The 15,341-nt window shown below is 45.1% G+C and overlaps 1 protein-coding gene across 1 annotated transcript in view; it reads left to right on the top strand.

Annotated features, from left to right (window-relative positions):
* LOC141048801 (beta-1,4-galactosyltransferase 1-like) overlaps positions 1–13,264 on the top strand; it is a 321,075-nt gene extending 307,811 nt beyond the window's left edge. Inside the window, exon 7 of the mRNA XM_073544807.1 lies at positions 9,726–13,264. Coding sequence (XP_073400908.1) covers positions 9,726–9,861 — 136 coding nt within the window. The 3' untranslated portion in view covers positions 9,862–13,264. The remainder of the gene's footprint in view (positions 1–9,725) is intronic.
* Positions 13,265–15,341: the final 2,077 nt, after the last annotated feature.

Genomic DNA, 15,341 nt, shown 5'->3' with positions numbered 1-15,341 from the left:
TAAATCTTAAAATACCTCAATTTGGATTTTTTCAAAATTTGAGCGACGAGCGGCACGGGTTAACGTCGTTTGATCGAGCTCAAATTTTGGCTATCTCAATATCTGGAAAGGCGAATCGTTTTGTGGGGTCCAGACGGACAAGATTCTGACATTTTTTTCCCCCATATGAGATCCGGTCACCCTAGTGTACATACACACACAGACGCACACACACAGGCATACACAAACACAGGCATACACAGACACATAGGTGGATACACAGGCGTACACACACACAGGTGTATACATACACACACAGACACACACAGGCATACACACACATAGGTGGATACACACACACAGGCGTACACACACACACAGGTGTACATACACACACACAGTGTGGCTGCAGGCGCAGATCCTTTCGCTGCTGCACAAGGTGACACACAGGCAGCGGTGTTGGTGGCACATAACTGAACACAATGGAGGCAGACACACACCTAGCGCAGCCTGTGATGAGGATGACAGCTGCCTGCACACAGGGCTGCCGGGGGCAGCCGCAGACCACCCTACCCCAGCCCCGCACTCACCAGCTCACTGCTCGGCTCTTCCTAACATGGCTCCTTGTATGCATCACATTCCTGGCAGCCGTGACCATCCCACCGTCACAGTCCTCCAGTGCAGCGGGGCTGATGTCAGCACTGCCTCTGCCCAGCGCAGCGCCACTCACTGAGGGTCCAGGCGGAGAGGAGGGAGAAGCTGCTAGGTAGCAGGGATGCAGCGGCTCCGGATAGGCGGAGGAGAAGTATGGAGGAAGGGTGGGAAGAAGAGGCTGCATTAACCCCTCACTGCACAGCCCCGCAGGCCGAAATGTACAGTCAGTGAGTCCAGGCTCCACGCTTCTCCCACAGAGGAGAGGAATTGCTGCTGCTGCCGCGCCGCCCCCACACATGTGTCGCCTGGGGCGGACCACCCCCCTGCTCCTCCCCACGCTACGCCACTGGGTGGAGGGTGTCTATAGGATTGGTGAGAATTTGAATCTCACTATAGATTTGAGGACGCTGAACTATTGTTTCAGGCCCAGGAGAGATTACACCTCAATGTAACAGGCTGAAATTGGATGGTGTATGACAAGATGGAGGGTGTTTATAGGATTGGTGAGATTTTGAGTCTCACTATAGATTTAAGGACGCAGAACTATTGTCTCAGGCCCAGGAGAGATTACATCTCAATATAACGGGCTGAAATTGGATGATGTATGACAAGGTGGAGGGTGTCTATAGGATTGGTGAGAATTTGAATCTCACTATAGATTTGAGGACGCTGAACTATTGTCTCAGGCCCAGGAGAGATTACACCGCAATGTAACAGGCTGAAATTGGATGGTGTATGACAAGGTGGAGGGTGTCTATAGGATTGGTGAGAATTTGGATCTCACTAGAGATTTGAGGACGCTGAACTATTGTCTCAGGCCAAATAGAGATTACACCTCAATTTAACAGGTTGAAATTGGATGGTGTATGACAAGGTGGAGGGTGTCTATAGGATTGGTGAGAATTTGGATCTCACTAGAGATTTGAGGACGCTGACATTGATGCTCTCAGTCCAAGTATGGACGCAGGCAGCCTAATAAGCAGGACTGCTGCACAGTGCACACACAAAAGGGTGGAAAAATGAATGCTTGGTAACTGTGCAGAAAAGTGGAAGAAAAGTATTTTTGCTTTTAAAAAAGCAGTTTGCACAGCAGTGTGCAAACAGCAATGCAGCTATCAGGGAGCCTTATAAGGCAGCCTAATAACCAACAGAGCTGATGCACAAAAATAGAGTCTCCCCTGTCACTGCACACAAAGTGTTGTGTTATTAACAGCAGAAGCAGTTTTTTGGTTCTTCTTCCCTGCCTAACGCTCTCCCTTATTCTGAATCAGCAGCAGCAACCTCTCCCTAATGCTAAGATCGGCAGAAGTAAGATGGCGGTCGGCATTCCTGACCTTTTATAGCCCCTGTGACGCCACACAAATCCAGCCAATCACTTGCATGCCCTTCTCAAAGATGGTGGTGACCGATGCCTATGCCATCGCGTTGCCCACAGTGTGCGTCCTCCATCATTGGCTGAAAAAGGGCGCTGGAAGCAACTTTTGAAACGCGACTTTGGTGCTCTGGTCGCCGACCTCGTGGCCGACCTCACGCTATGGTCGGGTTTCGTTTCATGAAACCCGACTTCAATGAAAGTCGCCGACTTTTGAATATGACCGACCCGTTTCGCTCAACTCTATTCACGACTTTAACTCGCAGTTACTAAACACGCCAGACTTCTTTGCCCAGTTACCGTGAGCGACCGCACACTGTGCCAAAGTCTCTTTCACAGGTTTACTCCATGACACAACATTAGATTGCATTCTCTAAACACGTTGGACCTCACTTCGCCCAGTTACCATGGGTGACTGCACAGTTCATTAACTGACCCTCCTCAGTGCACACAGTCCCCCATACTCTGGTTACCTTACTGGAGCTCCGCTCCACACGCTGCCTTTTTGTCAATCCTAGCTTCTGGGGAAGTAGCCTAACTGGGAACACTGTCCCGGACGATGACTTGTACCACAGGCCAAACCCTCAGGACGGTAGCTTCCCCACCACAGTTTGTCGACACAGGCTCTGCAGATACATGGTCTCACCCTGTGCTCTTCAGCAATCCGGTCCACTCACAGGACCTTCCAACACAGAGACTATCCTTTTTCAGGACCTTACATCACAGATCATGTGACCAAACCACAATGTTCCTTAATGATTAGACACAGCCATTAGGGGAATAATATGATGATCTTAGCACAGGAATTAGGAGAATATTAATAAGATTATCTTAGCACAGGAACTAGGAGAATATTATTAAGATTATCTTCGCACAGGAACATTTCTTTAAACAAATCCAATTGTACAACTTATTTTTATTTGAAGATCTAGTGATTAAAATGTACTTTGTTCAAAGGACCACCCCTTTAAGGTGATCCTCAAAGGAATATTTAACTTGTATGTACAGTCATAGACAAAAGTTTGAGACCGTGAAGACCAAAATTGTGTCAAAGTTTGCTCCTTCAGACTTTTTAGAAATACAGTTATAAGCATTTCATAAGTTTTTACACTTATACTCACAAATACATTGTTTCTGCAAAGACTAAGGCTATGTGCACACGTGCGGAATTGTCACGGAAATTTCCGCGGCAATTCCGCAACTCCCTGCTGCGGGAAGATCACGGGAAATTCACATGCGCAATTCCCGTGTAAAACTAGCGTTTTGCAAGTGTAATTAGCTTACAGAATGCTAGCACTTTCCAAGTGATCTGTAGCATTGCTTGGAAATTGATTGACAGGTTGGTCACACTCGTCAAGCATAGTGCTTGACAAGTGTGACCAACTTTTTACTATTGATGCTGCCTATGCCGCGAAAACGCAAAAAAACACGTTACGTGTGAACACAGCCTTAATATCTAGAGTGCTGGCCTTTATTTGTTATGACTTCTGCATTTCACACTGCTGGATATCAGTTTCTGGGCCAAATCTTGACTGATGACAATCCATTCTTGTTTAATCATTGCTTGGACTTTATCAAAAATTCGGTGTTTTTGTTTGTCCACTCTCTTTTTGAGGTTTGACCCCTGTTATCAATATGATTGAGATCTGGGGAGTTTCCTGACCATGTACTCAAAATTTCTTTTCCAAATAATTTTATTGAGGATTTTAACAATGATGGGGAAGGGAAGGGAGATTGGAAGAGGGGAAGGGAGATTGGAAGAGGGGAAGGGAGGGTGGGGGAGGGAATGGGGATGGGGAACAAAGGGAGGGACCAAGTGGTCCTGTCATATTCATGGTATCTGATAGATTATACATCAAACAAAGCAATAACAGTTTGCAATCTTGTATGCAAATCTAGTAACCACATAAGACAAAAGCTTCATTTAAGTGTCCAGAGAAGAACTTTAACTCAGAGGGAATAAGTTGATCCATCTGAACCATTTACTTGTGAATTTATCAAGTTTGTTGTTAACTGTAGCTATTTTTAGCTCGAAGGACTTGTGGCGTGCGATTCTCTCTTTAATGTCCTGAATTTTTGGAGGATCAGGTCTCTTCCAATGAAAGGCTATGGAGCTTTTTGTGACTAGGAGTATATGGATGATTAACGGGATGGCTGAATGTTCTATCTCTTGAGAGTTGAGGGACAACAAGGCTAGTTGAGGAGAGAGTGTGATAGGTTTGGGGAGAAGAGAGTTAATGAGGAGGGATATATCTCTCCAGAGGGGTTTCACTATAGGGTACTCAAAATTTCAATGTCTTTTTCACTGATCCAATTTCTGTACTTTCTGTGAAGTTTCTTGTCAGGAAAGCTTTTTTATGGTGCTGGCCACGTGGTCTTCAGACCACTCTTCAGTTATCGTTGCTTCCAAAACTAAAGAGTGAGTAATTGCTGAGGAAAATGGATCTCAGTTGCTCCATTCCAGCATCCAGTGTTCATCTGGAGACTACATAATCAATGTCATAAAGAGACCTTCATGAGGGAATATCACACCAATCCTACTCCTGGGATTATGGTGTAGGTTGCAATGATGCACCAGAAACTAGAGATATGGCCAATTCTCCAAAGTGTCCAAGAAGCTGTTTTTCAAAATGACAACACCAGGCCCATGTTGGTCACACTACTTTGAGCCGCTTGTGTAGCTTAAACATAAGACTATGGCTTGCAGCATCTCTGTACTTGTTTCCCAAAGAGCACATTGGGGATGTAATTGGTCAGCAATTGCAAAGGGAGCTGCCAGCAGCGTATCTTGATGATTTGCATGCCTAAGTGCATTCAGCATGGCAGAACATTCCTCAGTTAACCGTTTAAAACTACACTTATAACATACCAAGGAGTATAAATGTGTGTATTGCTGTGTGACTAAATCGAGATAATTGTTGTGAAGCATGGGGTTTTTCAGAATGAAAGTCTTTGATAGATGCAAAAATATTCCAAAGGAGTTTATTTTAAGCTGTTGTTTTCTTCAGCAAAAGAAAATAACAATAAGTAAAAATCCACATTTTGCTCAACATAAGCCTTTTACTGTACATCAGGCTGTTGCATATCCATTGAACATGGTCAAAGGCAAGACCTCACAACTATCCACCCTTTTTGCCGCTAATGGTTACACATGCAGACTCCCACAATTCTTTGCAGTATTCACTATGTAACACCAGCAGGCTCCTGGCCTGTCTCTTATAAGGTCAGAGCAGACACCCTGCTGCACCTGGACTACTGCAGGTAAGGAAATGTGTTACATTCCAATACTATTATTCAGATTGTTATACAAAGATATATTTTCCTTGGTATTGGTACATTGTTTCTAGCTGGCAACTCAAAAAGAGAAGGAAAAGTTAATTAGGTGGCCAGCCTTAAAAGAAAAGTAGGAAATAAGAAGCATTCACACACATGTAGCGTCGGTGGTGGGGTGCCGAGCTGGGGGGGGTGGTCCTACTTTTGTACCGCGCAGAGATGATAACAGAGACTCGATGAGGCAGATTCTGGGTGCAACAGGTCCAAGTTTATTTCATTACTTGCCGTCCGCCTGACGGCCTCCGCAGCACACCGCACGTTTCTTCACTTATCGGCCCTCCGTTTCCAGAGCCGTTTACACACCGTACTTTTACAATAGGGATGTACATATGCGTACTGTCCCTCCTTCACTTGTTCGACGCTCCTGACAGGTCCGCCACTGTGGCCGCCCTAGGCCCAATAACCAACAGCGCTTCTACTGCTCAGTCGTCGTGTCACATACGGTGTCTTACACCCAGTACCTCGTCTCAACTGCGGTCCTTTCCTGTCAGGACCACCCCCCTGACGTCCTCTCTCCTCAGTCCCCCTGGTCTGGATTCTCCTCAGAGTGCACAGACTGTCGTAGTACTCCTGTCACTTGAGCTCCCCCTGGGGACTGGAATCTTCTGGAACCCTCCCTCAGAATTTATAGCTCACCCGGTTCCTTGAAACTGTCACTCCAACTGTCACCTCGCCCCCCATGACCAACGGTTTCTAAAGCCCTAAGCTGCTGTAAAGTCCTTCGCTCACACTCCACCCTGCCATCTAATGGTCATCCCAAGGTACTGCACGTCCACTACACTTTCCTAGTTGTTTCCCCACTGTAATCACTGACTCCTACCTACACTGTGCAAACCTATCTTTTTTCACTCTGACTAGTCCGTCCGTCCGTCAGGTCACCTTCCCTACACTCCACCTTCCTTTGTCCATTGTCGTCCTCGACAATCGTCATCCCTGCCTTCGTCATTCTGAATCTACACCTACATTCTGTTGTCGGACCAGAAGTTGAGCCAAACCCACTATCTGCGGGGGCCGAACCATACTGGGAGCACTATGCTCTGAGCAGCCTACTGCTACTCACCAGCGCGCACGCCACATGACAACGTCTTTCAAATTGGGCAAGGTACACCCGTATTCTCTCTACGGCGTGTATCTTTCCCCTACTCTCCCCTACTGTTACCTTTCACTATCCAGTACGCCATGATCGAGGCCACTCACCTACCAGATCATTGCCGGCGCCCGCCTTTCCTTCTTCAGGGGTGTCCGTGGTGTTGGGGACCTGACCTAGGACGGCTGTCTTTCTCACGTCTTCCAACTCATTTTCCTTCTTTCAATTACATGTCATGGTCGGCGTCCCGGTCTCCCAGACCTCCTCAACTCTTAGATCCCTACCGGATCTCACACTTTCCTTTGGTCCCGCAGACCTTCCCTTACCCGGACCTGTTGCATTTTACTTTGCATATTATACATCATACAACTTTATAATAGCACAAGTACCCCATTTTTTTATAAATTTTTTTTTTCCGTTTTCTTTTGCTCATTTTAAAACCAACATATAACAACATAACATTGCATGTCTTCTTTCTCCCCCCTTCCTTGGACATGGACACTCCCTCTCTTCTAAGTATCCCCGCTCTGTCAGTCTAACAAGTAAACACAAACTATCCTGTAAGAGGAACATAGAAAAACAGACATAAAAATCACAGATAAACATTTCTTTTTTTTTTTTAAAAGCTGACCGCGAACTGTCCTTTTGACCTGCACAACGGGGCAACGAACTCCTGACAGTTCAATCCTCCTTTCGGTGGTCAGTAGTATGGGACCCCACAACCGTGGAGCTCCCAGGATGCAAGAAGTGTCCCTTTCTGCAAGATAGTATAAACGAGCCGTCCCGGGGGTCGTGCAGCCGCCATGCCAGCCTCTCCCCTCTCATGGAGCAGGTTCCAGACTTCCTGCCCCCTGGCCCTCTTCTTCTCTATAACTCCTGCGACCCAAACAGAGGGTCCGGCATGATCTCTGGAGTCCGGTGGGCGGGACTTAACCGAGGAAGGACGTGGATCAGAGGCGGCCGATGATTCCTGCGGCTCAACAGCCGCTGGGGCCAGGTGGCAAATGGGGACAACCGGGTCCTTGGAGGCTGGAATCACAAGGCCCACTAAGTCGGCCGCAGTCGACTTCAGCAGCGGCATAACCGCGGCCTCAGGACAGGCCGCATCCACTACTTCCAATGGAGCCGGAGTAACGGCCGGTTCCAACGACGCAGCTGCTATCAGCAGGGGGAACGCAGCAGCGTCTTCTTTGGATGACTTCCGCACTGGCGGCTCCAGGCGGGGTACCTCAGGGACTTGAGCAGGGGCCTCGCACAACTCTGCATACACCACTGGGCCCGATGTACCCAGGCCTTCCGGTGCGCAGGGGGCAGCGTGCTGCGGCGGAATGATGAGGGCCGCTGGCGGAGGCACTGGTGGTGCCGGGGGTACTCTCACCTTCCCCGGCGCTGCGGCCTCCATCACATCAATACGCGGCTTCACCCGCAGCCTCCGTCCCTCGCTCCACTGTCCCGCGGGTCTTTCCCCCAAACTCGGGGGCTCCGCTGAGAAGTCCTCTGCTGGTATTGGTGGCGGCCATTCTCGCTGACTCCGCTCAGGCTCAGCTCCCCAGCTCAGCATCCCGCTGCTCTCCCGTGGCTCTGAGGGCGAATTCTGGCACAGCTCCATCCCCTGCCGCCACTGCCACTCTAGGCGGCCGATGCCCCGACACCTGCAGAGTCTCATACCGTCCGTTGGGCAGCACTCGAATGGCATCAGACAGCCGCAGCCAAGTTTTTCTTCTGTGCCACTCCCTCTGTGAGGTGAGGTGTCGGCAGGCCTCTCCACCCTCCTGTCAGGGTCCAATATATGGAAGCGTCGATCTCCAGGCACATACTGCTTCCTTTTGGGATACGTTGGAGGGGGTCCCAGTCCATTCAACATGACTGCAAACACCCGGACCTCTCCTCTGCGCTGAAGCAACACCGCCATACTGCACAGTACCTGGTACCGCCCCGGATCCTCTGCTGGCCACACAGATCCGCCACAGCGCTTCCCATTTGTATTCCACAGGTAGGTCATTTGTAATCCACAGGTAATTGTAATCCAAAGAGTAGTCCAAGTCCTTTTCCAGTCTTTGAGGCAGGCCTGCCGCAGAAGATGATGTATTAGCGGCGTCTATCCTGCCGACTATGCCAAATGTAGCGTCGGTGGTGGGGTGCCGAGCTGGGGGGGTGGTCCTACTTTTGTACCGCGCAGAGATGATAACAGAGACTCGATGAGGCAGATTCTGGGTGCAACAGGTCCAAGTTTATTTCATTACTTGCCGTCCGCCTGACGGCCTCCGCAGCACACCGCACGTTTCTTCACTTATCGGCCCTCCGTTTCCAGAGCCGTTTACACACCGTACTTTTACAATAGGGACGTACATATGCGTACTGTCCCTCCTTCACTTGTTCGACGCTCCTGACAGGTCCGCCACTGTGGCCGCCCTAGGCCCAATAACCAACAGCGCTTCTACTGCTCAGTCGTCGTGTCACATACGGTGTCTTACACCCAGTACCTCGTCTCAACTGCGGTCCTTTCCTGTCAGGACCACCTCCCTGACGTCCTCTCTCCTCAGTCCCCCTGGTCTGGATTCTCCTCAGAGTGCACAGACTGTCGTAGTCCTCCTGTCACTTGAGCTCCCCCTGGGGACTGGAATCTTCTGGAACCCTCCCTCAGAATTTATAGCTCACCCGGTTCCTTGAAACTGTCACTCCAACTGTCACCTCGCCCCCCGTGACCAACGGTTTCTAAAGCCCTAAGCTGCTGTAAAGTCCTTCGCTCACACTCCACCCTGCCATCTAATGGTCATCCCAAGGTACTGCACGTCCACTACACTTTCCTAGTTGTTTCCCCACTGTAATCACTGACTCCTACCTACACTGTGCAAACCTATCTTTCTTCACTCTGACTAGTCCGTCCGTCCGTCAGGTCACCTTCCCTACACACATGCACATAGAAGCTGTCAGACTAGAAAAATTCAAGGACTACTACCAAGTTTACAAGCATAAATAAGACATTCTACCTCTTCTCATTTGTAAAATGTTGTTTCCTTTTTGACTTGCATATCATTAACATGTTTTTCAATCCTGCGATTTCCATAATTCCACGACTTATATGTATGTATGTGTATGTATAATATATACGGTATATATATATATATATATATATATATATATATATATATATAATATTAGAGAGAGAGAGACAAAAAAGAGAACAGTTTGAAGTGGCGACAGTAATTGTACAATTAGTTTCATCAGATAATTAATTTAGGCAGAGAGACAGATGTCTGTAAATCATATTTTTCACAGACTTCCATTTCTTTTTTGCAGTGTCCCCTTGATAAAGAAGGCATCAAAACGAATGCATATCGATGGGCTGAGTTCACTCAACTATTCAATAATCAGTATATCTAAACATCGACTATACACCAAGGTGACAGTTGACATTGGTCTACCAGAGCAATAAATTAATTAGAAAACAAGACACATGGAGAATATTTATCACATATTCATTTCACATCATCTGTCATTTGAGAAGTGACAAAAGAAAAGAAATGAAGACTAGATTGATGGAGCCAAGTAGGTTTCTAAAACAAAAGGACAAAAATATGAAGACGGAATATTCTTCAAAAATTTTACAGAACTTAATATTTTTAATGCGGATTTTGTAAAGGATGCTTGCAAACCTAAATCTTCTACATATACGTTTGTAACAGTGTGAAGATGCCTATCACATAAAACAGATGAACTGACCGTTGATCATTTGGAAATCAATAACAAAAGGAATAATGCACTTTCTTGGAGAAATTAAATGTATACAACCATTCAGTGGATACACCTATAGAACTTAATTGATGTACCAAAGATTGCTAGGCTCGTATTATGGGCTTGACCCAATGAGTTGGTTAATCCCCAAAAATCTGCCGCTTCTCAATAATGTCCAGTTCTTGAAGGATTTTGTCACGCAACGTGTAGAAAAAGGCTAAGTGCAACATGAAGGGATGAGGGAAAGAGAACCAAACACTAGGGAAGGGGGAAGTGGAGACCCCTAGACAGATCTAGCATCATCCTGTCTGCTCTATCATCCCTATATAGGTTCCACACCTATCGCTGAGCAGGATGCCTAATCCCTGCCTGACCCTGGCGATAAGCCCTGAAGCCGGGAAGGACAGGATAGCACTAGTCAGTCCCCACTACTGCTAAAGACAGATGGGATACACAAAAATGGGGGAACACTTAGCTAAGTTAAGTAGATTCAGAGAGAAACACAGACATCCTGCAAACACCAGAGAGGAAGATAGCCGATTGCTATAGCTCCAAGCCACAACAGGGAACTGAAAATAGAAATGTCAACTGTGCCTTCCAGCAGCAAGTTGGGAGTTATATACACCTCAATCCATGTATGTCAATCCATGTGTGTCAACTAGAGCCAGGGGGAGGTTGCCACTGGGTCCTAAAGTTAGAAGGCCCAGAAAGAAGTTTGCAAAGCAAACTGCTGAGACCTTCTGCAGTCAGATGCAGAGCGATGGTCTGAAGGCCCTGAGACACCTGTGACAGATTTGAAGAATGAAGGTGCTATATGCAAATGTAATGTTCCATTTCACTTCCTAGCTCAAGTGGAAAAGAAATGTGATATGTTGGCTTGTTTGGCTTCAAGATTTTTTAGAATAACCATACCTTGTGTTGCAATGTTGATATTGTTTCGGTGCAATCTTTTTGTACATCACTTCACCTGGTTATATTTGTCTTTGTGCTACTAAGCTATTATTTTGCATTCCCACATTTTTGCTATTTACGGCAAATCCTTGATCATAAAAATAATCACTAGACCATCTTCAGAACTATGACCCATTGAACAATTTTTGTAAAAATTGTTGCCAATTTAGTGCAGAAATTTTTCCGACTGTTACATTCAACTGAAAGAAATGGGCTTCCGAAACCTATCTACAGTACATGCTAAATTTCTGCAGATGCTTCTGTAAGGCTAAGTTCATATGATAAGCTTTTAGTCAGTTTTTGATGTTGCAGGTTTTCTGCAGCATTTGTGCACCAATTAGCTAAATGAGTTTACTTGCAATTTTTTATTGCATTATTGAGTGTTTTTTACATGCATCTTTTAGCTGCATTCTTTTTTTCTTATTTTTGTGTGTTATGTTTTAAATAAATCTGCTTTGTTTTGGGAACTTCCTGTTACTTACAGTAGCTTTGATTAAATTTTATTGGTAGTCATGTGCAGATTACCCATGTTTTTAATTTTATAATTTCATTACTCCCCAGTTGGGAATTCTGCTGAAGCTTATCTGTTTAGGTGATAAAGCTCACGACACAGCCAAGCTGTTGAAAGGGATAAAAGAACAGACCAATAAGTGACTCCCTCTGCCTAACCTCCAACCAGGTCTGGTTGTGTCACACTATGAGTGGTATTTTATACCACTCATCAGCAGTAATAGCAGCAACAGCAGTAAACAGTAAGGCTAAGTGCCCACGTTGCATAAATGCTGCGGAATTTTCAGCAGCATTTCCGTAACTCCCTGCCGTTGGTAAAACGCATGCAGAATTCGCATGCATTTTCCCGCAAAACACTAATGTTTTGCAAGCGCTTTTAGCTTGCAGAATGCTAGCACTTTGAAAGCGATTTGAAGCATCGCTTGGAAAAGTGATTGACAGGTTGGTCACACTTGTCAAGCATAGTACTTGATAAGTATGACCAACTTTTTACTACTGATGCTGCCTATGCAGCATCAGTAGTAAAAGATGGAATGTAAAAAATAATTAAAAAAATAAAAAATAGGGATATACTCACCTTCTGTTCGCCCCCGACCCTCAGCGACCCTACCGGCAAGCTCCATTCACAGGGATGCATTGCAAGAATCACCTTAGATGACATAGCAGTCAAGCGACTGTGACGTCATCTGGGGTGATTCGCGCAATGCATCCCTGGGAACGGAAGATGCTGGCTGAGAGGCGGGAGAGCTCCAGGGGCCATTAGAAGGTGAGTATATCACTATTTTTTATTTTAATTTTATTTTTTATGAGAATATGGTACCCTGGGCATGGAGGAGAGTCTCCTCTCCTCCAGACCCTGGGTACCATATGCACATGAAGCGCTCACTTTACACATGGTGGGCATAGCCACATGCATAAAGTGAGCATTCCATTGCAATGCTATGGCGGCGCGATTCCACAAAATTAATGGACATGTGGCGGATTTTTCAGCTATGTGATTCCGCAGCGGAAAAATCCGCAGCATTGGCACAGCAACTGCGGAATTCCACAGGATTGCATGGGATGCATTTTGTTAGCGTTTTTAAGCATTTCCACTGCAGAAAAAAGTGGCAATAACGCTTAAAAAATACAACGTGGGCACACAGCCTAACAGTAAACAGTGAGCAGTAACAACTGCTCAACAGCAGTAACATATGGCACTGCATATTTACCATGTCTCCTCTAATGAATAGGGTTATGGCTGTTGGTTCATATATGAGCTCTCCATATTGATGCACTTTGGCACTTTATAATTAGGAGATAACAGTGACTGTTGGTATTATGCTCTGATCACGACTTCTTTAGTTTACAATATATATGCGAAGTGCCTATTTGGATGCAATGTGATATCTTGGAGTTAGAGGATAGTAGCCACATTTGGCAATATGTACTTATCATGTTCCCCCTAACATTTTTCATGTGGGGCATCCACGTTGATACACTTTGTATATTGTACCATTTATTGATGCATGTTAAGAACGGCATATGGATAGTTTGTATCTTGATCTCTTTCCCCTTTTTTCGCTCATCCATGTATTCTGCTTTTAAACGTCTTGTTATGAGAATTTAGGTCAGCGAGTGAATTAATAAAATTTGTATACTGATTTTTGATATTTTATTGATTTCACCGCGTTGTTATTTTTTGGAGAGTTGATTTGCTCCATTTTCTTTATAGGATTATAAAGCGCCAAGCATGCTGGGTGGGTCACTTGAATATACCGAGGCGAATAGCAAATTTCTCGCCGTGTAACGAAGAGTTCAAATAGCATATTATTCGTGTAAGTAACGAATAGTGCCGAATGTATTCGCTCATCACTACTACTCACCTTTTGCATCCCCATCGCATGGCATTCTCTTCTGAAATCGAAGGCTGACTTTTGTGTCATAAAACCTGTGACGTTTCAGCGATCTTGCTAACGATCTTGCTATGTGTGATGGGGCCTTATCATTAAAAACAATTAAACACTGACAAATCCCCCTGCCCAGATGGCATCCATCGGATACTAAGGGACTTGAGCTCAATAATTGACAGACCACTGTATCTCATATTCGTAGGCTCTTTTGTAACACGGTCAGTGTAAAAGGGCTGGATGATTTCCTTGATACACATAACATTGGGGGTTATAATTAAATTAGTGACAAAATGTACAATTGGTGGAGAAAAGTTGAACTTGATGGACCGAGGTCTTTTATCAACCTATGTAACTATGTAAATCCGGCTAACCGGTTCTCTTCAAAGCTCCATTATACGAAGAAGAAGTCATTAGTGACTAGTGAGCACTAAAATGCTCGGGGGCTCATTGCTCAGAACGAGCAAACTGGAATGCTCGGGTGCTCGACCCAAGCAACAAGCCCAATGTAAGCCTATGGGAAACCCAAGCTTTGTTGCCATAATGCGTCTGAAAACGTCTGACTCCTAGGTCACTGCTGTGAACAATGTTGTCAGAGTGTTATGCCACTTTTACAGGTGCACAATAAAATATACAAAAACTAAACCAAAATGGATTTTCCTGGGAAATATGTTAAGGAACATCCTTTCCAGAGTAATGATTTGTATGTAAGGCAATATAAATAACCCCCCCCCAAAAAAAAAAAAAAAAAGGAACGTACACCTCTTGGGCTATTTGTTCAGAATTGCCTTCAACCAATACAAATGCATTCACTGGGAAATGTCTTTTTTTTATTCTGTTTAAATGTTTTTATTGAAATTTTTAAGCTAAAAGTAGGGAAGGAAAGGGAATATATACATAGGGCAGGGGAAGGGTAATAAAACTAGAGAACCCTTATAACCATCTCCAATTGAAGGGTCATATAGATAATATATACCAATATAGCTTCCTGAAGAGAGGTACAAAAAGGCAATACCAACCAGCCATTAAATATACAGTTGTGGCCAAAAGTATTGACACCCCTGCAATTCTGTCAGATAATACTCAGTTTCTTCCTGAAAATGATTGCAAACACAAATTCTTTGGTATTATTATCTTCATTTAATTTGTCTTAAATGAAAAAACACAAAAAGAATTATCCTAAAGCCAAATTGGATATAATTCCACACCAAACATAAAAAAGAGGGTGGATAAAAGTATTGGCACTGTTCGAAAAATCATGTGATGCTTCTCTAATTTGTGTAATTAACAGCACCTGTAACTTACCTGTGGCACCTAACAGGTGTTGGCAATAACTAAATCACACTTGCAGCCAGTTGACATGGATTAAAGTTGACTCAACCTCTGTCCTGTGTCCTTGTGTGTACCACATTGAGCATGGAGAAAAGAAAGAAGACCAAAGAACTGTCTGAGGACTTGAGAAACCAAATTGTGAGGAAGCATGAGCAATCTCAAGGCTACAAGTCCATCTCCAAAGACCTGAATGTTCCTGTGTCTACCATGCGTAGTGTCATCAAGAAGTTTAAAGCCCATGGAACTGTGGCTAACTTCCCTAGATGTGGATGGAAAAGAAAAATAATTGACAAGAGATTTCAACACAAGATTGTGCGGATGTTGGATAAAGAACCTCGACTAACATCCAAACAAGTTCAAGCTGCCCTGCAGTCCGAGGGTACAACAGTGTCAACCCGTACTATCCGTCGGTGTCTGAATGAAAAGGAACTGTATGGTAGGAGACCCAGGAAGACCCCACTTCTTACCCCAAGACATAAAAAAGCCAGGCTGGAGTTTG

Source organism: Dendrobates tinctorius, unplaced genomic scaffold (genome assembly GCF_039654945.1).
Source record: "Dendrobates tinctorius isolate UK_male_01 unplaced genomic scaffold, ASM3965494v1 ptg000011l, whole genome shotgun sequence".
Taxonomy (NCBI): Eukaryota; Metazoa; Chordata; class Amphibia; order Anura; family Dendrobatidae; genus Dendrobates; species Dendrobates tinctorius.
This window is presented reverse-complemented; position numbering and strand designations above follow the sequence as displayed.